Source organism: Festucalex cinctus, chromosome 21 (genome assembly GCF_051991245.1).
Source record: "Festucalex cinctus isolate MCC-2025b chromosome 21, RoL_Fcin_1.0, whole genome shotgun sequence".
NCBI classification, from domain to species: Eukaryota; Metazoa; Chordata; class Actinopteri; order Syngnathiformes; family Syngnathidae; genus Festucalex; species Festucalex cinctus.
In genome coordinates, this window is record NC_135431.1 from 12,552,261 (window position 1) to 12,576,583 (window position 24,323).

At 40.1% G+C, this 24,323-nt stretch overlaps 2 protein-coding genes and 1 long non-coding RNA gene across 7 annotated transcripts in view; 1 reads left to right on the forward strand and 2 right to left on the reverse strand.

Moving 5' to 3' along the window:
• Positions 1-211: 211 nt before the first annotated feature.
• Positions 212-6,824, forward strand: clic5b (chloride intracellular channel 5b). Of its 2 annotated transcripts, none has more exons than XM_077511249.1 (6): positions 212-796; positions 3,511-3,624; positions 4,691-4,812; positions 4,978-5,084; positions 6,040-6,221; positions 6,367-6,824. In XM_077511249.1, exons 1-6 carry the CDS (start codon positions 338-340, stop codon positions 6,529-6,531), a joined length of 1,149 nt encoding a protein of 382 aa, XP_077367375.1. In that variant the 5' UTR covers positions 212-337; the 3' UTR covers positions 6,532-6,824. The 2 variants fall into 2 exon arrangements, with proteins under 2 accessions (XP_077367375.1, XP_077367376.1); XM_077511250.1 differs by lacking the exon at positions 212-796 and adding an exon at positions 1,807-2,259.
• LOC144010779 (uncharacterized) lies at positions 1,768-11,972 on the reverse strand. The gene is made up of 4 exons (XR_013281342.1): positions 11,769-11,972; positions 8,818-8,913; positions 6,087-6,201; positions 1,768-2,467 (listed from the first exon to the last, which is right to left on the reverse strand). It is a non-coding gene; the product is annotated as an uncharacterized LOC144010779 (long non-coding RNA).
• Positions 11,973-17,254: 5,282 nt separating this feature from the next.
• runx2b (RUNX family transcription factor 2b) overlaps positions 17,255-24,323 on the reverse strand; it is a 52,860-nt gene continuing 45,791 nt past the window's right edge. For all 4 annotated transcript variants that reach the window (XM_077510929.1, XM_077510928.1, XM_077510927.1 and 1 more), the window contains 3 exons: positions 23,753-23,920; positions 23,323-23,484; positions 17,255-17,780 (listed from right to left, as the gene is read on the reverse strand). In XM_077510929.1, the coding sequence (XP_077367055.1) occupies positions 17,290-17,780; positions 23,323-23,484; positions 23,753-23,920 (821 nt within the window). In that variant the 3' untranslated portion in view covers positions 17,255-17,289. The remainder of the gene's footprint in view (positions 17,781-23,322; positions 23,485-23,752; positions 23,921-24,323) is intronic.

Consider the following 24,323-nt stretch of genomic DNA (forward strand, 5'->3'; position numbering starts at 1 on the left):
AAAAACTGGCATATAGATCTTTAGGTGTATTTTTTTTTTAACGCCAAGCACAATGTTTTGATTCATGTTTCAGCTAGTGCAAGGAAAACCTTAAGTCATTTAAATGTATGAAGTGTCAGAGAAGCCCTGCAGGCATTGGCAGGGAGGCACACTTTGTAAATGATCAGTGAGCTGCCAGGTTCAAAGGTCCTGCACAGGGAGTCGGCACTGGAATTTGCCCCATCAGACGTCGGTTGAGGTTCAGTCTTCCGGGAGAGGCAGCCGCCGCCACCACCGCTTCTCTTCTCCACTCCTCTTATTGGGAAAACAAAAAATCCCAGAAGATCCAACAACCAGCATGGAAGTGACCGTGGATGACGTCATGGTCCACGTCTCGGCCGAGGCGGCGCACACCTCTCCCGACTACATGGACACCAGGGATGAGGAAAAACGCAGTCGATCCTCGTCTTCGTCGTCGTCCTCCTCCTCATCCAACCATGAAGAAGAGGAGAAACCCCAAAAGAGGGTGGAGCAGGAGGCCAAAGTGTTGATGGAGTTGAAGACTGTCATCCAGGAGAGCAAAGCAGAGGAGGTGAACGGCGCATCCCGACGCTCCTCCTCCTCGTCCTCCTCTTCCCCGGAGGACAATGCCGAGGACGGCATGCTAATGGCCTACAAGCACCAAGAGTCCAACTCGACGCTGTCTAAGGAGGAAGCGGCGGTGGACTACAGCATCAAGACCCTGGAGAATCTCACCCTGGACCAGAGCGCCCTCGCTCCGGCCGGGCCCCATCCCGAGATCTCACTCTTTGTCAAGGTAGGACAATGTCTGCAGCTCCAGGTCAAAGTTCACAGGTTGAAGCTGCGCTATGGTGTTTGCAGTGATGCTTAAGGGAGCGTCCTCACATTTACGACATGGTGTAATGTGCACTTATGTCTTATCTATAGCTGACATTCCAGATAAACGGCGGGTAAAGATCATCGGCACAAAGCACCCCGCCCAGGTTTCGCACATTTCGACACACCTCCATAAAAGCGAACATGTTAAAAATGGGGTATGCCACGGAAGAGGCGGGACTGTTTTTGCACATCAGTTTGTTTCCGGTTCGGTTTGCGACGTGTGGGCTGCATCAAAATTACTTGTGCTTCCGACTTTGTGCCCCTCGGTTGCGCGTTGCAACCCGGACCGGAATCAAACTGATGTGCAAAATCACATCCCGCCTCTTCCGTGGCATATACCGCATATAGACTGAAAAGTTTGAGGGTCAAAGTGTGGCCAAGTCTGCTGGCTCTATTGACAAAAAAAAAGGGAAAAAAGTACCACTACTCAAAGACAAGCAAATTTTAAAAAACACTAATTAAATGATTTTTTTTTTTATTTTGAGCTTGTTTCATTCATTTTCTGAAACATAAGAAATGTTAAGTGGCCAAACTGCCAATGCTCTGCCACTTCTTTTGAAATTAAATTATGTTCACATTTATATAAATTTTTTGCTCAGTCAGCCAACATTGCTAATGCTATTGTGTATTTTCCAGGAAATGACACTTGAGTTGTCTTGGTTTTTGACGGGTGTTATTGTTTGACAGGCCAGTGAATGATTAGCTGGACAAGTCAGTGATTTCAACCATCATTTTTAAAGACATCGTTTAATAGCTAAACCTTCAGGGAAACATGAATATTTGCTTACTATTTGATGATACTTGCTCAGTTTAGGGAGAGTTTGAGCCCCCCTCCCAAAAAAAAATTAAAAAAAATCATTATGTATTGTAAATTTACAATACTGGTTTTAGGTTGCATTTTGTTTTGTTTTTTTAATTCATATAGTCATGTAAAATGATGCATTTATATTTATTAATTTATATAATTTTAATACATAATGATAGTATTAATCTTTACAAGAGCAGAAGCTTGTATTTTCCCATAGTAAATGTGAACATGCATTATTAAAAATGCAGCTCAGGCTCTGCCCCTTCATATCCCCCCCACCTTCTTTTTTTTTTTTCTCTACAACATAGCCTGACACCTGTTTGTCGGTGTCATTGAACGCTTTGCTGCTTGCATTGCAGCTGCTTCACGAGACAAATCTGACCTCAATCTGCATCCCCAACACATCAGCTGATTTTAGGACCACTTAGTTGCATAATTGTACTTTGACACTGGGACTATGTGTGTAGTTTGAAGGTAGGATGTAGTGGCGTGACACATTCAAGTGTGTATGGTATTGAAGAGGAAGCATGTCAAGTTCTGATAGGGAGCCTGAGATTGAACTTTTTGTCAAGGTAAGACAAAAAAATAAAAAGTATAATTTTGTCTGTGTGTGCGAAAATGTGTGTTTGTGTGTGAGTCCGAATAATGTAACTCAATAGCAGAGGTAAAGTTACCTGGGTAGCTCAGTGACGTGCATCTTCTTCTTCTTCTGTTGTCCTTACCGGTGTTTGTTGTGCTACTCGGCGCCCCCTGGGACTCAACGAGTGGGGTTGCATGTATCTGAGGCAGGTGGTATGAAAAGAAAAGAAAATAACAAATCATCTTCACGGGAATGTTGCTTAATTTGAAGAAGAAAAAAAAATGCCAACACAGCTTCAGAAAGTCTAATAAAATAATGTCTTTCTTCCACTGCAGAAGTGGCCAAGTCACAGCTGATGACAAAAAAACACAAAAAAAAAACACATCCCAATCACTAACAATCATCATAATTCTCATAAACATAAATAGGTGACAAGCTCTCTTCCAATGGTAAGAATTTGAATAATAATATATAAATGTCAGATTATGTATGTGAATGCACGATAGAGCACGCAATCTCTCACAAAATATGCCTTATAATTAATTCATGAACTATTTTCTTATGTTTATTATTGCTAAAAACTCCAGTTAGTTTAAGCTGGTCTTTCGTGTGTTGTGAGTGGAGCAGCAGGTCAGCAGTTTTTGTGCACGTGTGCTCGTGTGTGTTGTCCATGTTGACTGGCTGTCATTATTTTACATGGCATTGTATCTGTCGTGTTGTTTTTGTGTGCTAACAATGACACATGCTGGCGCTGCAACGACGTCTGCTGTGTTCTGGTGTTTGCCGCTGTGTGTTTGTGAGACGTGCATAATTTAGATGGTGTAAGATCTCCAGTGTGTGCTGAAACATGAGCTCATTCAAAATCAATAGGGTGCTTGCTGCATAGGTATTTTTTTCACGGGAAGCGCAAAGGTTTAAATTGCACCTGCTAAAGTTGTTGACAATTAGCCCCTGCTCTATATCGCCAATTTGTAAGCGATCATTTTTTAAAAATTGGATTTTACAGTATACAGCCTCAGTTTTATTTTACAGTAATTTATTTATTTCAAGTTATTTGGAGAACTGTGCAAGCGAGAGCCTTCTTTTCATTTCCTTAAATTAAAGTTATTTATTAGCTTATCTTGCATTTCTTGACAGCAAAGGAGTGGGAACAGGCACTAAGCAATACTTTAGATTATTCCCTGTCTAGTCTGACATAAGAAATGTTTCTTTTCCAGTAATAATTCTGATGAATTGTTCCCAGGCGGGCAGCGATGGCGAGAGTATCGGCAACTGTCCTTTCTCTCAGCGTCTCTTCATGATCTTGTGGCTCAAAGGTGTCGTCTTCAACGTCACCACCGTGGACCTCAAGAGGCGAGTGATGATGTCATCGGAAATCACTCCTTTATGTATTCTATATCATGAGTTGGCCATTTTGTAGTGCTATTCAAATGCATTGTGAAGAGTGAGTATCGGTTATGTCTTTAATATGACACTAGCGTTTAAAAATGGCAAAATAGAGCCGTCATTGTATCCTACAATGCAACTTGTATTGTTTGATTTTCATTTTCTTTTATGGGGGAGAAAATATTAAGGCCACGTTTCATTTTCTGTAATTAAATAGAATTTGGGAGTTATGTCAGTAGTTCCACAGCTATACCGATCACAACATTGATGGATAAATTAATTTGCTTTGTTTGCATTCAATAATCTAATCTTAAAATAATGTTGTTGAACTGTATCTATTTGTGCACTATTTATTAGGAAGGGTAATAATTCTGCCACAGCAATAACGTAATTATTGGCATGCCCATGTAGTCCAAAAGTAGTTTCCATGTGACTGATGAGTCACATGGCCCATGTCAACGTCCACCATATAATGGTAAAAGGTCACGAGTGAATGATTTCAAACACATTTAGGAATCATTCACTAAAATGTATTAAAAGTTAATTACTCTACTATTTTACCAAGGTTGACAATTAACCACTGCTAATGTTTTTGCTCAAGTACATGCTATCTGTTAGCTGCTAAGCTAACTGGTCAAGAATACATGTGAAAAACTTTGACATTGGTGCTTTTGTCTGATAATGTGAGTAAACAGGATTGCATTGATATGAGTGACATACATCAGTGTGGCTGACAACTTTATAAAATATGAAAAAATGCAAGTGTTCTAGCAATGGGCATGGCAACTAGCTTGATGAAGTCATTTCTGCTTAGTCACATACTTCATTTTTTTTGGCCTCTTCCTCTCAATGGCTAAAAATGTTTCAACTGGGTTGCGTGTATGTTGAGAGGCATAAACGCAAAGCATACTACTTAAAATATTATTACGTCTGTGATTAAAACAAAATGTTTTAACAATAACGAGACATATCGGCAAACATATATTTTTTTAAAAATCAAATTTTTTTGTTTTTGTTTGTTGGCCTCTCATAGGAAGCCGGCGGATCTTAACAACCTGGCGCCCGGCACCCACCCTCCGTTCCTCACCTACAACGGAGAAGTCAAGACGGACATCAACAAGATAGAAGAGTTCCTCGAGGCAATGCTGGCACCGCCCAAGTAACACACACACAGACACACAGACACACACTTCCTACCTTCTTAAACCGGTACTTTTTAAAAGTGCCTACCTACATTTGGCCTACGCTGTATGTATTAATAATAATAATAATAATAATAATAATTATAGTAACAGTACTTCTTGTTCTTCTGATTGTAACTGAGGTATCCTAAACTGGCAGCCAAGCAGAAAGAGTCCAATACGGCGGGCAACGACATCTTCGCCAAGTTCTCGGCCTTCATCAAGAACACCAAAATGGACGCCAATGACGGTGTGGGATTATTATTATTATTATTATGTTTTTAATAGGGAAACTTATATTAATGGATCTCAAACATATTACTGTATTCAGATTTAATCTAAATGTTGGGCGAGGGGATAATGTCAATTGAAGTTTAAATGATTGAAGTGAGTAATTTAATTTTAAAAATATCTTTTTAATTCAAGTATTAATTTTAGTAATTTTTTTTCTAAGAAATATTTTTTAAAGTTAGGGATACTTTTTTAGCCATTTTTGGCAGTCAAACAATATTTTGCCTACAATAATAATAATATAATATATTCATTATTTTTCATGTACAATTAGTACCTTTAAAATCAAATTTTGCAACTTGCTCTCGACTGAAAATGACGTCACAAGGGTTCAGGTATCCAATCACAGCTCAGCTTGTGAGTGTCACATGACCAAACCTAGAAAACAGGTGAGCTATGATTGGTTATCTGCGCCCTTGTGATTTTCAGTCGACAGTAAGTTGCAAAATGTGTTTTTAAAGGTACTATTTGTAGGTGAAAAATAATAAAAGTATCAAATTAATTATAGACAAAGATATTAACTTTTTAATGCTATAATGGTCTAAATAAGTGAATTTAATAATACTTTAATAATCAGTCTTAAAAAGTGAAGTAAAAAAATGTCAATACATTTTTCAATAAAAACTGTGGAACAATTGTTTACAATTTAAATGAGTTAATAATTTGCTTTGACATAAATGAATAGTAATAATGCCTATCAAACACATTTTATAAATTTAAAAATATATGTTGAAAAGTGTCCTTAATTGAATAATTGAACAAGTCAAAAAGTTGCAAGGACAAGAGTAAAATGATGACATTCCCCACTAGAGGGCAGCAGACGCCACTGTTTGCGTCTTACCGAATACTTTGCTGCCACCTAGTGGACATCCTTCCCCTCTGCCACTTGATGACATTGCTTTGCATGCTTTTAGCCTTGAAGAAAGGTCTGACAAGGGCCCTGAACAAGCTGGACGATTACCTGAACAGTCCGTTGCCTGATGAGATCGATGCCAACAGTGTGGAGGAGGAAAAGGAGTCCAGGAGAAAATTCCTGGACGGAAATGAGCTGACGCTGGCTGACTGCAACCTGCTGCCTAAATTGCACATTGTAAAGGTAAAAAAATAAAATAAAATAAAAAAAGGTCAGCGAAAAAGATTCAATCCCCAAAGCCAGTCTCATCATCATGCAGTAACATCATTTTGGCAGCTTGTTTGAACTCTTACGACAAGTTGGTTGCGTTTCAAAACGTGTCGTTCAGGTGGTGGCCAAGAAGTACCGCAACTACGACATCCCCTCGGACATGACGGGGATCTGGCGCTACCTGAAGAACGCCGCCGCCCGCGACGAGTTCAACAACACGTGCGCCGCCGACGCCGAGATCGAGATGGCCTACAAGGACGTGGCCAAGAGGCTCGCCAAGTAGCCTCTTCGCTAGCGAAACCTTCCATTTTTCTTCTCAGCCCTCCAGAGATGTATTAGTTTAAGGATGCTCAAACGCATTCAGATGTGACGGACGGTCCCGGTCCTGCTGTCTGTATTTATTCCTCATGACACAAAGCTCCCTTTCACATGCGCTGCAAAGCTTTGATTTATTTATCCCCACGCGGGACGTCTCGCCTGACTCCCATGTTTATTACTGAGCTCCCGCTGCGTCTCCCCCCGGGATGTCAACGTCAATGTTCCTCTTGGTCGTCATTAAACTCCACTTGTTTTGCCTCCTCGCGCTTTCTCGTCACTCGTACACCAAATCGTGAAATACGCCGACTCATCAGAAAAGCCACGGGCATAATGTTACCTGAAATAAAATGGTTTCAAAATAATTAAAAGTTGAATAATTAGCTTCAGTTTCAAAGATAAACTACATTAATTAAAAAAAAAAAAAAATCTGTTCTTCCTCAATATCTTAGGCCTATTTGTATATTTCTAAAGCGTATATTGGTGGACTGGATGGCTTAGTGGAAATGTAACTTGATCCTATGTGGTAAACCCTAGTAACATTTTACATTCAAAAAAGTGGTTACTTTACATGCTGACTGCGGCCAGTAAAGCGTCGTCATACCATTTATTGATCAAACGAGTATTAAGCCTTCTTGGATTTTTACTAACCCTTTCGGCTTATACATGGCCATTTTTTATAGTCTGTATTTCAAACTTTTTCTTTGCTTCTTTTACTCCATCAGTTTTTGTCATTAGTATAAATTGTACTATCAATTTGATTTTTAATCTCTCATGTTCCATAGTTTTCATACATCCACTCGGTTTTTGCACACAAAAATTTTTTTTCAATGTGCATTCATCTGAAGCATTTGTGTATAAAAGTTATCTTCCACAATGCAAGCTTTAATAAACAAAAGCCTCCTGGTCTGCTCAGCAACATTCAGGCAGCATTGATGCAACACATCCTCTTAAAAAGTCACACCTTCAAAACAAAAAAAACTACCGTATCATAATGGTTTCACCACTTCTGTTGGCTTATTTAACCGTTGCACTAAATAAATATACCAAAATTGTTAGTCAACAGAAAGCCAACATATGGGCCAAATAAATATTGGTGAAACCCATTTCATTGACATGCTTTTATTTTGAAAGTCCTTATTTTAAAAAGGCCATTACTCCGATGTTGCCACACAGACTGGGAGGTTTGTTATTGTCTCAAATTGTTAATTAAAGCTTAAATTGTGGAATATAGCGTGTTCCACCCATTTGATAAAAAAGGTGAGAAACATTCAAAGAATTCAAGAGAAACTGTAGAAAATGGCTATTCCCCCCCCCCCCCATCTTTGCTGTAAACGCCTTCCAGAGTCTCCATTAATTTATTTATACATAGTATTTATTTCACATAGTTTTGCATGTAAGACAATTATTCTCAATAATTTATATTGTTTGTTCATATTTGTAGCTGTCTGAAACAGATTAACAGGATTTAGATTAGTTCCTATGGGAAATATTGCTTTGGATTTTGTATGATTCGGTTTGAGTTAAACTTTCTGGGGTGGATTCATGACAAAAAAAAAAAAAAAAAATTGTAATTGAAGAGCTGAAGTTTGAAATGTCAAAATCAGGGGAAAAAAACAGATTAGATACATTTGCATTAATGCAAGTACAAAAGTTAAAAAGAAAAAAAAAAAGAATCAAAGTGGAAATGAATGAACAGAACTCTATTTGCTGCTCAAGCCTTCTAACGTTTAAGATCTTCTGGGCATCGAACGAGCTCCTAGCACGCGCTGTGGTTTGGAACATTTAACGTGAAGGCACAGCACTTAAATGGTGACTCTGCAAATAAAATAAAATCCCATCCTTTGGCATCCCGGCTGACGGACGCGGTCTCCCGGTGGATGACGGCTACAAACGGCGGCGGCCTCCATGCCAGGGCTTGCACGCCGCCGTCCTGTCTCGAGAAGCGCCGCCACGCGCGCCGTCTCCAGTTTTTCGCACTTCAAGAAGAAGCGCTCGTCCAATTCTCTGCGGCGGTTCCGTGCCGTTAACGTGATGCCAGAGAAAATAAACGCATGCCGCCCGACTGCCTGGCGTTTCCACAGCATACGAAGTAGCGAGCGAGACTCGCTGTTTGATAATTAGCTGCGGTTGGATGTGACAAATCCAACTACTTAGCTCAGGTAAGTCGATTTTCCAAGTGCCTGTACTTTATTCCTCCCTACATTTGAAAACAAATATGCACTCTACTTACTTTGCATTTATCATAGCTCACCTGTTTTCTGGGTTTGGACGTTTTCAAGCTGAGCCGGGATTGGTCGTTACCTGAGCCGCTGTGATGTCATTTTCAGTCAACAGAAATGGCTGCCGCCTGAGATGGATAAAAATGGGTAGATTTGTTAATTCATAAACCAAATACCGTGTTTGCAGTAGCACCTCAAAAAACATAGTAAAAAACAATTTTACTTTAATAAACTTTCATTTCGCCTCATCAAAGTTTGCTAGCTCAATGCTAACTTATAATGTAAACCAGGGGTGTCCAAACTTTTTCATTTGAGGGCCACATACAGAAAATCAGAAGGACGCAAGGGCCACATAATGTTATGAAGAGAAATTGTGTTTAGTCCTAAAAATTGTACAAATAATTTATTTGCGCTTTTGCATATTTAGAAAAATGCTACAGTATATAAACCAATTTTTTTGTAACATGGGTTATTATACTTTTGGAATTTTTCATTTTAGTTTGTTTTTATTAGTTTTCAGGGTGGTTCTGTTAGTTTTTATTAGTTTAGTTCTTTAAAAAATTCTTAGTTTGAGTTTAGTTTGTTAGTTTCAGTATTATTTTTTTTGAATGTGTAATTACTTGTGCACAATATTTAAAAAACACCATGGGCGCAACGTCATCTGAAGGTGCTTTTCTATTGGCTGCTGCTAGATGATGTCACTTGTGTGTGACATACTTTCAAACGTCATTATTCCGGTTTATATCAAAATAAATCTACTAAAAATCACAATTAAAATCATCCCCAAAGGCTCATGCATTAAATTAATTACCAAAGACTAAGGACATGTTTGCTATAATTATAGTTAATTTCGTAAACATAAAATGTAGTTTCAGTTAGTTTTTGTTTTTTTAAAAAGCATTTTCGTTTTTATTTTATTTCGGTAACATTGTAATATTGTTTTTTGAATTTTAGTTTTTTCATTAGTTTTAGTTAACTAAAATAACCTTTAATGGCACCTGTTTTTCGATACCCTCCCTTCTTTCTTTGACCATCCAAACATTTTTGTTTTATTTTATTTGAACCGACTAGTCAAATGCCATTTTTAGCATATGTCGCGGGCCAATGAAAAATGGACGGCGGGCCGCAAATGGCCCCCGGGCCGTAGTTTGGGCACATAGACAAAATAATGGGACTTAACATCAGTGTAAATAAATGAAAAATAAATTTAAAAAAATGGACAATAATATGTTCTATGCAGCCCCATTAGTCTAAATATGTTAATACTGAGTTAGTGGAATATGATTTAAGCAGCAAAATCCAACAGTTTTTATCCACCTCAGGGGCCGCTTGCTGTTTTGACTGAAGATGACAACGACCAATCACAGCTCACCTGTTTTCTGAAGCTACGCTGTGATTGGTTTTTACCCATGACCTGAGCAACAATGATGTCATCTTCCGTTGACAGCAAGTGGCAAAATTCACCCTGTGAAATTGATTTAAAAAAAAAAAAAAAAAAAGTCTGGATTTTGCTTCATAACTCATATTCCATAAATTTAAAATGAATCAGAATTCCTCGCTTAGACTAGTGAGGTCACATAGTGTCAAGAAATGTTTAATGTTGACTTCCACTTTAAATATGCTGTATCTCTTGAAGTAAAACTCAGTGCTGCTTGGCATGTTGTGGCACATTGTGGTACTACATTCACATTTATCAGTCCATTATTCACACATTAACAATGTTCTGAAGAAGTCAGAACACACAAAGGGGGGATTGACTGGTTTGGGGTGCTGCCTTTGTGTCCCCTGGCTGGGAGTGTGCGAGGCCTGTTCCGCATGAAGTCCTGGCAAGCAGCTTCATTCCGCCTCGCGTACTTTGCGTACCCGCCTGGGCCCGACAGTCGGGATGATGTCTAATTCCAAACAGTGACGTGGGCGCGGGGGCCGCCAACAAAGGGGTCCTTTGTTTGAATGCTTGGTCGCTGTCCATGGTCCTGACACTTTGAAAATTGATGCCATTCCTTTCATGATTTAGTGCCTGATCAGATCTGGCAGATGTTATTACATGTATGAAGTTGATTTAATAAGCACGCTTTTCTTTGTTTTCGTAGACCCCGAAAAGCAGTACCAGTTGGATGGATTTTCATATCTCGAAAATCTTGGAAGTTAGGCCACTTGTGCGTATCTCAAGGCATCGTTCTTATTTCAGAAAATAAAAGAAAACAGAGACACATGCTTGTGCACCCCCAAAAAAAATGGTTCCAAGTGGGGCTGGGGGAGCCACTTTCATGCACTGACGGATGATTTTTGTTATTTTTTTAGCTCCTGCAAGTTTCTGGGCGGCTGCCTGGATGCACATTTCCCGCCAGCTGATCATTTCTCACATTGGGTCAGCAAAGACAAGTCGCGCTTATGAGTTGGGTTAGGATTGGGTGGTGGCGTTGGTGTGCCGGGCGGGGCTGGCAACTGGGGGCCGACTGGGATCTGGCATTCATTTCGCTTGCAGAGGCAAAAATGTGTTGGAGCGGCGCTAACTTAATAAGCACAAGCTAGCCTGTCTTTGGCTCCAGGGAGGGCCACATGGGTGGGCGGGCCCCCCCCTCGTCCAGGCCACACGCTCCAAAAACCACTAGAGGGCGCCAAAGTACACACTTGGGTCCAATTAAGATGACTGGTAAGTATATACAGTATTAAAGCCCTTGTTCGCTCCCGCTGAGCCCAATAAGAAATCAAGATGCACTTCTGAACTTTGGCAGAAGAAAGTAAACAACACACGGAGTTCTGCGAGTGAAAACAAAACTATTGTAGAACACCAGAAAGGCCCCCAAGAGAATACAGATCTACGCCAAGGCCAAATAGTCCTACACAAGTCTGTCTAACGTGTTTTTAATGAATTAAAGAAACAACTCACAAACCCAAGTTTGAAAGCACAAAGAAAAACATAAAAGTTTACACTGACAAAAACCGCTTTAGCAAAACTGACTGTGCCCGCGTGTTAGCTTACCTGTCTTCAGGGAGGTTGTATTGACGAGGAAGGACGTTTGAGCTACAAAACTACACATTTTGGAGTCGTTTTGCTAACTTCATCAACAACACAAGCATAAACATGAATCCAAATGTAATACAGTAATCCTCGTGGGCTGTGGTAATCCTTCCATTGCTGTTCGTGTTCAATGTCGCCACTTCACATTGGCAACCACAACGCTAATTAGGTTGCCAGGTTGGCATGAATGAAACGAAAAGAAACCCCCTTTTTTACTTCTTTCTTTCCTCCCTAAAAAGGCAAACGCTGTTGAAATGAAGGTTTCCAATTATAAATAAGGTGTAATGCCAAGTCATGTGGCTCTAGTCTAAGTCAAGTCGAGTCAATTAGATACCTAAATCACAAATCCAAGTCATTTCCAGGTTTTCGGCAAACAAGTAGCAAGTCCCAAAAATGGCAACTCGAGTCTGACTGTAGGAGTTATGTGACTCCAGATTTCTAAAATTAAAAACTGTGACACTGCAATTTCACTGAAAATCTAATTTATAATAAATTCTCAACGCTTCAACGGTGGGTGACAACCGTGGCGTTGTTGTCTACTTGTCTTGTGTTATTACTTTAGCTCATGCTAAATGCTACCTTAGTTTACAGTTATGCTATCTTGGTTGACAATTCGACAGCGCTAATGCAAAACACTCACCATTATCCAACCTCACACCTGTCAAGCATTGTGGTGGTGGTGGTGGGGGTTGGATAGAGATAGATAGATAGATAGAACTACATTTCCCATGATTCTTAGAAACAAAAGTGGGAAATAGTTCTAGTTCAGGTATGATGAAAACATGCTAGTGAGTAGATTCTCTTCTAATGGATTTATCGTATGAATTGCTATGACAGTGTGACTGGCAAAACACGGGACACCTGGACGCGACCTGAATAACATCGGGACAAAACAATGGGGTTGGCAATATTCTCAAAAACGGGACTCGTCCCGATCAGCAAAAGACATCTGGTCACCGTCAACCAGCATGAGCCACCGGCTGACTAACATTTACCACTGTGTTAACTCTGTGAGGTGTCTCTGTTATGTGGACACTGGCATAACTTTGAGGGAGAAGGCGACGCTGCTGAAGAGGCCTACAACCTCAGTGGGATGTATTCCAGCCACCAGAGGCTTTTAGTGGATAGATTTTTGTGGCTAGCATGTGTAGGCATAAGATTTGAGCGAGTCGTGGTTTCAGCATCCAAAACTTTTGAGTGGACAGAAAGGTTTTTTTGTTTTTTTTTTCCCCACGATTGTTAAGCCTCGTTTTATATACTTGGTGAATTTTTTTCAGCATCCAAATTTGGCAGGGTTGTTAGCAACACTCTTCTCTGCGGTGTGTCAAATTTACAAGACAGGATTTATTTTCATGATACAGGGACTGATCGGGCCTTCAGAGAGTTCCCTTGCGTACCTTTCACACAGTCAACTGATGCAAATGTCTTTGGGCGTCTGGCTTGTTTTACCTTCATCATCGTAATTGCACAACACTGGGAATGTCAAACTATAACAGGCAGGAGTTTTCTTTTTTTCTCCCCTTTCCACAGTCATTTAAATTCAGGGAAATCCCAAGAATGTTCTTGACGTGAACCTTCTGAAAACACACACGCGGATGATGGTGAAGCTTCAAATCCTCCAAACCCCGCCTTCTTCTTTTTCCCAACTTATGTGAACACTTAGATTGGCTCTATTATGTCTGGGAATAATGTAAAACAGCTTCCCGCCGTGTCCGTGTCTCTGCTCCCGTCTCTGGAACGCCACTTTGACGGCGGCGGGAGTCTGGGAGAGCGACGCCCAACTAAGTCCCCCCCACCACCACCAACCCAGACCCCCCCAAACAGCCGCCACTGTCGCCATCCAAAGAAAACTTGCGCTCAGACATAGCGACGATCCCAAGGTGACACTGCACGGAAAAGTCGGAGTAACTACTGCGCCATGGCAGACAATAGGAAAAAAAGTGAAACTATTGTTTAGTCAAAAAATTACAGAATATTGAGGCCACAAAACAGATATGACCTGAATACAAAATGCTAATTCATGGCCATGAATTAGGTCTAATGTGAGCACAAAATAGTAATTTGTGGCCTCAAACACAAAATTGCTTGACAACTAACTTGAAGTGTTATCGAAAGAGCACAAACATCAACTATATTGTAGGTGAGTTATTCCAGTTAAAAAAAAAAAAAAAAGAGAGAGAGAGAGAGAGCGAGAACTGGTCATTCCCCAAAAGCCATTATCAGTTACTTTGTGTGTCCCTTTAAGAGGATACTGGATGAAACACTTCCTGATGACCTTATTTGGGCGAGATGGCTTGTAACCTGACAAAAGAAATCCATCAATTTAATTCCCAGGATTGAATTCCTGTAAGTCTTAAAATGTCACACATCAACAAGCACGGGAATACAAAACACACCAGATGAAAAAAAAAAAAATGCAGACAAAGGCAAAAAAAAAAAAACTTGGAAAAGATGGGGACAGATGTTGGTAGTTATCTGGGAGACAGTGAAAAAAAATCATGTCATTAAAATCCATTAAATCATCTAAAAGCTTTTTATTTGCTTTCTCCAGTTACAACACAAATAGTTTGACTTTTCAGGCTGAAGCGGCGGGAATGTCAAGTGTGTGTGTGGAATATTTGATTCCCTCTGCGTGCAAACCTTCAATAATAAAGTCCTCTCAAATGACTTTATTATATTAGCGCCCACTAAATAACAGATCTGATGACAACCAACTGCCCACCATTGACGTCTGCGTCGCATTTTGTGCCAATTTTACGTGACAAGAAACGTTGTTGTGGCGCTGGTAGTGCAAAACTTTGTCTATCCTGATCGATGAATTAAAAATTGAGATGCCTTCTTTCTTAAAAAACAGAAATCTAAAAAAATAAAAATAGTTGTCACTCATTTTTCACAATTTAGTAGGAAATCATAAAAAAAAGAAAAGCTAAAATGGACCAATTTTGCAATAAAAAAAAAAAGTACAAAATAAATACATTAAATTAAAATAAACTAAGAAGTACATTTAAAAAATAAAATCTCAAAGTTGAGAAAATGAATTAACTTAAATAAAATAAAACGCTGGTACACAAGTAAATTTAGAATACAAGTAAATGGTCATTTAAAAATAAGTAAAAAAAATAAAATAAAAATTATATGTACTAATAAAAAAATAGGCGACATTGCTAAAGATGGTGGCCTTTTTTTTTCCCATACAAAATCCTACTAAATATATGTGAGAAGAGGCTCCTTTGAAAATAAGAAATGTGCTGGAATTGAGTTCACATTTGCCCCCCCCCCAAAGAAAAAATAAATAAAAAAATTACCCCTAAATAACCCTAAAATATTGTGCTTGCTAGTTACGATTCATTCTTGGTACAGAATTCTACTTTTTTTGTGTGTGTGTGTTTTCCACTAATTGTACTATTGTTTTTGGACAAAATCATCAGAAAAAAAAATACACCTTTGGCATATAATGCAGCACAGGAAGCATCCATCACATTCATGACCCTAAGAGCACACTACTTTTGGTGTTGTACAAAAATTGTTGAACCTTTGGATTATCAAACTTGCTGTCGTAGAGTAAAATTCAAATGTTTAAAAATCAAACCTCTGACATATTGCTGAAAAAGTGTGCTCAATGTGCTTATTACCCTGTTATACTTTTTTTTTTTTTTTTATAAAATCCTACTAAACTTGAGTGGCAAGAGTGTGTGGAATATCAAATGTGTAGGATGGAAAATAACTGCTGACCACGAACAGCCAATCAGGCAACAGGATGACATCACATGACTTTTGTAACCATCAATAAGTGCTTTTACTGATACAAGATGGCATCAAGATGACAAAGAAAAGGATTATGAAAGGAAACAACGAGAGTGTCAAACACCCTGACAAACTTTTTCAAAGTTGTCACATCAAACAACAACAACAAAATATTCGGGTCCTGAGCTATTTTATCGGAACTTCACTGATTGTCGGAAGCTTAGCTTTCGCTAACACTCGCATCTTCGGGTACCACAGGAGTTTCTTTTTTTATGATCATTATTTAACTACCAGCTTTTTGTTGTTGCTCTTTTGAAAAATGTAGTCCTAAAGACGCAGCAAAAGTATTGGGATGAATCAAGTTTCAAAAATACAATAATACATAAGTTATGGCTTCATAAGTTAAACAGGAAGCGGAACGCCCTGTAATATATACCTTTAAATAAGTCTCGCTGCTCAGTGCGTCTCTGTATTGTCGTATAGAAAAAAACTAAAATAAAAACATGACTAATGCAAAAAAAAAAAAAAAAAGCCTTAAAGCATCAATTAGAACAAAAGACACAGAAAAGAAAACAATTACACTACCACATTAGCGTCGGACTCATACAAAAACAAAATTGTATATTAGAGAACAAGTCAAAAAAAAAAAAAATATATATATATATGTATTATCAAGAAAGGGAATTTCAGACTAAAGTCAAAGTACACTAGCAGAAGAAAGTTGTGTATTCAAGATAAACATTTGAGATATAATGAAAGTTTAGGGGAAAACAATTTGAGGAAAGTCCAAATAAAAGATTGTATACTGTATCAGATAATTTTTTTAAGGAAAAAAAACCCATTTTAATAAAGTAGATTACCTCGGTCATATTTTTGAGAAACACTTATTTTCTAGCAAGGTCATATTTTTTAAAAAGTATCATTTTGTGACAATCCTATCATTGGGAAACACGTTTAGTCGTAAATTTAAGGGCAAAAAACCTTTGAAATAATAATAAAAAAAAACGTGTTTTAATTGTGTAATCAAGATAAGTCAAATTTGAGATTTTTAAAAATAATTTTAGAAAGCAGTATTTTTTGAGAGAAAGTTGTATTTTTAGAAAAAAAAAGTTATTTATTTTAAAAAAAAATTACATTTCAGAAAAATACCTTTTTCAGAAAAAGAAGCCAAACTGAAGAAAAAAAATGTGCCTATATTTGAGAAAATGTTAGATTTTTGAGCATTTTCAGGAATTTTGTTTTTTTGTTATTAAAAATATACATTTTTGTGGCCAAAAGGTGTATATTTTGGGAAAAATGGTTACATTTTTTTTACCTTTCTTGTATATAAAAATTGCATAATTAATAAAAAAAAAAATCAGCTGAAAAAAATTATTTCGTCAAAAAAAGTTGTGTATTTTAAAAAAAAAAATGCATTTTTTGGGGGGAAAAAGTTGCAAATGACTTTTCAACTCAAAACATACAACTTATTCTGGTAAAATTCCGACTTCAATATGATAGTGTAATTATTATGCTTATTTTGTTGGTTGGAGTTTGTGCCTTGTCCAGGTTGGTATTAAAGAGATACAAAAAAAAAAAAAAAAAAAAAGTCTGTTGGGAAGGATGTGCTGCTTATTGCTGCTCCGAGCGCTTTGGTCCAAACATTCCAGGAAGACAAGTTCGCACAAGTTGGAACGAGCTGCTTTAAAAAAAAAAAAAAAAAAAAAAAAAAAAAAAAAATCCCTTTTCAGTCAGGAGTTCAGTAAGGCCGCCACACGGCCTCATCCATGCGCCCCCCATTATTTAGGACGGTGGGCGAGTTACTGTGGCTGCCGTCTCCCGTGTCCACGCCGCCGTCCGCCTGGTTGGGCAGGTTGGGGTTGACCAGCGAGGCCCCCGTGGAGGCGCTGGTGCAGGGCGGGGGGGCCACGCGCGAGGGCGAGCGCTCCCCGCCGCCGCCCGACACCATGGAGATCTGGTACGACCCGGATGAGGCTCCGTAGTACAGGTAAGGGGTGCTGCTGGTCTGGAAGGGTCCGCTCTGGTTCTGCGTGGAGCCCGGGTAGGGCGGCGGAAGGTAGGTGTGGTAGTGGGCGCCGCCCAGCGACATGGCGGAGGTGACGGGCGGCGTGTAGGTGAAGGTGGCCGGGTAGTGCATGCGAGGACCGCTGAAGCGACTCTCCGTCAGGGAGGACAGACCCGGGAACTGACGCTCAAACTGACCCGGGAACGGGCTCAGGTCTGAAGAACCTTCAAGGAAAGACAACAAGATTGTCAACTAGAAAAATTCCGCGGAAATTTGGAACAGTTTGCCAAATATTGTACTTTACCTCTCAATCAGTCAGCATGCTAGCATTAACATGCTAAGCTAACGTTACTGTCTGTTTAACAAATATGCACATTCACGCACACACATTTGGCTTTTACCAGATGGACAAACATTTTGCTTCAACTGAGTTCTATGAGAAAGCGCACACCTCAAACAAAAGGCTCTCACGACTCAACGGTTTAAGATACAGATTTCAGAAATGGCCCGTTAGAACGGCAAGGGTTTGGGGAACGAAGCATGTTCTCATTTTTTATATCGGATGAAAAATGACCGAAATAGAGCAGGTTGAAAACGTGTGACTTTAAAAAGAAATGACAAGAAAAAAGCGGCCAAAATTACATGGGGTTGAATGGCCGACTGAATGAATTGAATGGACTACAAAATGTCCAAGTTTTATATTTAGTGAGCAGAAATTGTGTCCACGGTGATGAGTTGAAGTGAGATTTTTCTAAAGAATTTGTTTTTGTCCCTCCACTCTGTTGATTGCCCCACTCTAGTAGACGCCATACACACCAATGTAAAAAGCGTTTTTTTGGTCATTTTCACTCACTCTCTTTGAACACGCACAGGAGGGAGAGCTTACATTCCTTAAAATTTTTTTCGACACCTAGCTAAAGATGGGAAAAATTGCAACAAACTGAGCTAAAAATCATCTCGGTCGGTTAATGTATGTGCGCGCAGCGTGGCTTGGAAAAAGGTGTTTAATTTGTGGATCTTTTCCCCCCTTCTCCATTCATTCCTATGGGGCTTTTTGGCGGGGGTTTTGGGGAATTGCGTCGCCATGGTAACTCGGAATTCCGAAAAAAAATGGTTCCCCGCATCTTTTGATACCATTTGTGCCGGTAAGTTCAACGGTACGGGCAGCATTTTGTCTGGAAAATTTGGTGGAATAAAGTAAAATAATAAAAATAAACGCCTTTTTCTAGCTTCGCAAGGTCCGCAGCAGTCACATAATAAATAGATTTGTTTTTCAAAGCCTTTCAAGAGGAGCACAGTATGAACCTGGAAAAAAATGAAATAAAATAATGACGTTCAAAAATCCTCATCCCCCCTTTTCTATTGCTACGATTTCCATTGAGTGGAATAAAAGTGCCTAAAAATGCCTGTATTGTTTTATTCATCATCTTGTGTCTCGCCGGCCGGCGCTGACAAAGCGTTTGCATGTTTACGCATATTTATGTGCGAGTGTGTGCGCGCGCGGGTGAATGAGGAGCAGCACATGTGGAAACACTTTGTGCAAGAAACAGTTTCCATGAGATCCATAATGAGGCGGGCCCCGGCTCTGATGTGGCTCCGACGCTCTCCTCCCCTCGGCTCCAGCGAGTGCGCGCGAGAGAGTGCGTGCGCGCGCGCTACATCCCCAAAAATAAAAAATAAAGTACCCCCCAAAACCACTAACGGGCTGCGGCGAGCGCGGCGCTGGGTGCAGAGTTTATAGAGAATGGGAGGTCTACTCCGTACCCCCGTGCCATACGAACCCCCGTTTGTCTCCCTCGGTGGTTTAGTCCAGCCATGGCGCTTATCATAAATCACGAGGCGTCTTCCCTGTCAGCGCGTCTGCTGCGAAAGGAGGACGAGGATGAGGGGGACGAGGACGAGGGGGGCGGAGGCCTCGTGAAGAGACTCTGCGTGTTTACATGCAAGTTAGCGTCACGTAGCATATGATGCTAATTAAAAGACATCCCTCCTTTTACTTCCTCTTATTATTCTAGAAGGAATATAAGGTCATGCAGCATGTTGACGTCACATTTATTCCTCTATACTCCTCTACTATGATATTAATAAGGGTGTCACGATTTCGATTTTTTATCGAAATCGATCGAAATTACGTCACGATTTCGAGCATCGAAATAGAAGAGAGGACACACGATTCGATGCCCCCCCCCGCGCCCGCCGCCACCGCCGCCACCGCCACCTCCCAGGAAAGCAAATGAGACGCAGCCATTCAGCTACTAGCTAACGGCACTTGTTAGCTGACTTCTCCTGCAGTCATGATGGCAAGCGCGGACAGACACAGCAATGGTGCTTCAAGCCGCTCCCGCTTCTCTCGTCACCAGTTTGGAAACATTTTGCGTTCCCGGTGAGTTATGTCGACAACGTTCACGTTGTCGATAAAAAGACCACAGTTGCAAGATATGCTATGTGCGCGTACTGTACTCGGCCACGGTGTTACGCCCGGCTCGTCAAGGGGAAGGGAAGTAACACAATAACAGAAAATATAGAGTAGATAAACACGGGTCGACTTTAACATCTGAGTAGTTTTAATTGAAATTTCAGGCAGGGGTTTGACAAGGGAGTGAAAGTGGAAGGTGAACAAATAATAACCGCATTTGACAGAACTGACAGAACGGAGGAGAAACAATAACTAATAGGGGTATAATACACGGATACACAATAGCGTCGCGCTGGCACAGTCGTCCAATCGGAGTGTCGCGCTGGCACAGTCGTCCAATCGGAGTGTCGCGCTGGCACAGTCGTCCAATCGGAGTGTCGCGCTGGCACAGTCCTCCAATCAGAGTGTCGCGCTGGCGCATTCAAACTGAATGGCCCGAGCCGCCAGCCGTAACAACGGGAAACACGACAAACATGACGGGACATTTACGCAGGCATCACAAAGATTTAGATTTATCAAATTCAACTAGAAGTGGGAAAACAACGGTCCAACCAACTATTTCATCCTCATTTACAGTGAAACTTCCACACACTTCAGCTCGCGCGAAACGCCAGATCCATAGGTCTATTTATAGCAGCAGACCTGCAGCCTTGGAAAACGCTGGATTCAAACATTTAATTAGTGTACTTGAACCACGCTACAGTATGCCCAGCAACTGTAAATGTTGGGATATAGTTTGTTCAGGCTGTATTTGTTCCATGACTTTGGATACAATATATTTTTTGTTGTTGTTGCACATTGCACATTATTTTAAGAGGAACGCACAGCACACTGTTGTAACCAAAAACAGTCAATAGATGGCAGGCACCCACTGTGACTTTTTGTTTTTGTTTTTTTATTTTTTATTTTACACTTCAGTAAGAACAAGACGGTTAACTTTATATTGTAAATAAATTCTTTGAATTTGATCATTCCTGCCTAATGTCAATTATCATATATTACATAAATTTACACAAAAATAATATGGAAATTGCATCACCTATATGTAGCCGATCTTTTGAAATAAGATTTACTGTACAATGAATAGAACCAATGATCATAGACTAGCCTTAGCCTACAGAAGCATATGCCTCTGTGTTATAAAGTGGGGGAGCGGAGAAAAAAAAAAAAAAAAAAAAAATCGAAAAAAAAATCGAATCGTGACCCCAAAATCGAAATTTAAATCGAATCGTGGAGTTGGCGAATCGTGACACCCCTAGATATTAAGTAACAATATTTCATGTGTGTAAGCCAGTATTGAGACATCAATGTAACATTAATGGTTAAAGTTCTATACAGCTACTGTACAATATTTGCATCATCTTTCATGTCAAAGGAGCGTAGGAAGGAATGTAATCAAGCACACGAGCTGAATGTTGCCAGTACGCGTCCGTCCGGATCACATTTGTGTGGTCAGGTTGCGTTACGGCCAAGGTGTCAACATGTCAACTGGGGGGTTGAGGTCATGAGTGAGCCTGTGGCGGGATAGGCTGGGAGAGTTTTTTTGGAGTGAGTGTGACCTATTTTTTTTGTTTTTTTTATTTATTTATTTATTTATTTTTTAGAGTGTGATCGAGTTTTACTGTGTGTTAAGAGTTTTTGGTGAATATGAGAGGCTTTCAGTGTGTGAGGTTTTTGGCTTTTTTTTGGTGAGATTATTTGGTGTGAAAGTTGCTTTTCCAAATGCAAATTGCAAATGGTTAGTGAGTGGTTTATTTTTTAGTTAATGTGAGAGAATTTTCTGATGAATGAAATGAGACGTCTTTAGTGTGTGAGATTTTTTTTGCATTGTGTGAGAGATTTTTAAGTTTAAGTTGTTTTTTTAGTGCGCCCAAGAGTGTTTTTTTTTTTTTTTTTTTTGTGTGTGAAAGTAAGAGTATGTTTTTGTGAATGAGGGAGTTTTCGGGTGAGTGTGAGGTTTCTGGAGTGTGTTTTTGCATGAGAGTTTTTGTGTGTGTGTCTTTCGGTGAATCTGGTGTATATTCTTTGTGTGAGAGTTGTTTTTTGTTTTGTTTTTGGTGTCGGTAAGAGTCTCTTTTGGTTCATTTGGAGAGATTTTTTATGTGCATGAGTTGTTGTTTTTTGCTGAAAGAGAGGTTTCTTTGCTTCTGAAAGATTTTTTGGTGTGCACGCTATTCATTGAGTGCAAAAGTGTGTGTGTGTTTTTTTTGTTAATGTGAGAGTATTTTTGGTAAAAGAGTGTGTTTTGGTGTGTGTGTGCCCATTTCGTCTGTTTCTTTTTGCTGTGTGAGATTTTTTGATGCATGTGTTTTTTTGTGTGTAAAAGGTTTATCAATGTGTGGGTCTGGGTCTTTTGTATGAGTATGGGATTTTTTTTTTTTGTTTATGTATGTGAGTTTTTTTGTGTGAGAGTGGTACAGGTTTTGTGGTGGTTGTGAGTTGTTTTTTTGTAAGTTTTATGCACTTTTCTTGAGCGTGGGTGTGAGTTTTGTTTTATTTTGTTTTGTTTTTTTAGTGTGAATGAGAGTTCTTTGCATAAGAGTTTTTTGGCAAGTGCGAATGTTTTTGGATAAGTAGACATTTTTTTCAAAAAAGGTGAGAGGTTTTTAGCTGCCGGTGAGTATATTTTTGTGTACATGTTTTATGCTTTTTGGTAGATTTTTTGTGTGAATTTTATTTGTACGTGTGGCAGGATTTTTTTTTTCTGTTATTTTTATTTTTATTTTTTTTAAAGTAGCTCTGAGGGGTAAACGTCATTTTGGGTGATCCTCATACGAATGAGAACAAAGAGTGACAAAATGAAAGCCTAGCAGGGAAAGTCCAAAATCATCAAAGCCGACATGGCAGCTGACTCCATTTAAACATGGCAGCGAGTCAACAGGTGTACAGAGCGCAAACTTGTCTGGCGGCATGTTGGGACATTAACATTAAAAGGAGCGCTTCAGGGGTTTTTTTTTTCTTCCTTTCTTTGTTTTTTGGTCATCAGATACAAACAGGGAGGCTAATGCAATTTCACACAATGCCTTGTGAGTGAGTACAGAAGAGCAGCATATCGTCCATAAAAGCACTTTGTTGATGTTATTACGCAGCCAGCCTGTCATTATGCTGCTTCGGCAACTCCAGAATCAAAAGATGACGATTGGGGAAAAAGAGGAAACAGCTTTATACATGAAGTACTCGTGTTCTCAGTGTTCCTCTGCTACATTACTGTTCAAGTAAACGTGTACATTGTTGCTCGTGCGCGTTAAACTAGCAGTTTAAGTCTCTGTTGATTTCTGTTAGCCCGTCTAAATGATGCTAGCATTAAGCTAGCAGCTGAACTGATTGGAGGAGTTGCGCATGTGTCTGACCTGGCAAGCGCCTGGGCACGTCGCTGATGGAGGGCAGGCCCGTGCCTCTGCTGGAGGAGAGCGGGGCGGTGGAGTGCACGGAGGGGGACGCCATGGGACTCAGGTAGGACGGGTACGTCTGCTCGTAGGACCACGGCGGCGACGACTGAGACTGACGCGGGTCTGATGGGAGAAGAACGGGGGTAGGGAAAAAAAAAGAAGAAGAAGAGTTCAAGTAGTCTTGTGGCAACGGTGTGTTTGATGGACTCAGGCTGGAGTGTTTACCTTCCAGGAGAACAACTTCCTGTTTGCCTTATAAAAGGCAGCTGCATGTAAACAAGCAGCTACATGAGCTAAAGCTTTTTTTCAAGGTCTTTTATCGACTTCAATTAGAGTTGCTTGAGCGGGCATTCTACTACAATGCAATGTTGATTTGAATTCAATTAATTACCGGTGATCTGCGTCTGTCCCTGCGTCGTGAACGAGTTGGCCGCCGTGTTGAGCGCCGGTCGCTGGGCCTGGGCGGGCACCGCCACGCGGACCCTCATCCTCTCCAACTCGCTCAGGCGGTCCGAAAACAGGCCCGACTTGGGAGGGTCCTCCAGCTTCTGGCGATGCCCTGAGGACGCAGCGCAAGTGGATTAATACGACTTCATGGTGACTTCAGTGGCGGTAGTATAAATTAGTAGGGATCTAAGTGGACGTAATTTGAAGTGATAGTAATTGAAGGGAAGCTGTTGTGTGCTGGAATCGGATCCCAAAGCGCAAATAAGGTTTTAATTATTTATTCACATAACTTGACTAAACGAAAAACGAGAATGCATTGAGAATCCCAAGACGCCAAGCCCCCTTGGGCTGCGGAGAAGCACAGAGGAACAGAGGGCAATAATCCGGCAACCACACACATTTCTCAGACAACTTATATAGACGGTAAATCGATCCATTGGTTGTGGCTAGACATGTGGGTCCCAGTACTGACACGGAATTATCTGATTGGCTGTTGACCCTTTAACGCGATTAAA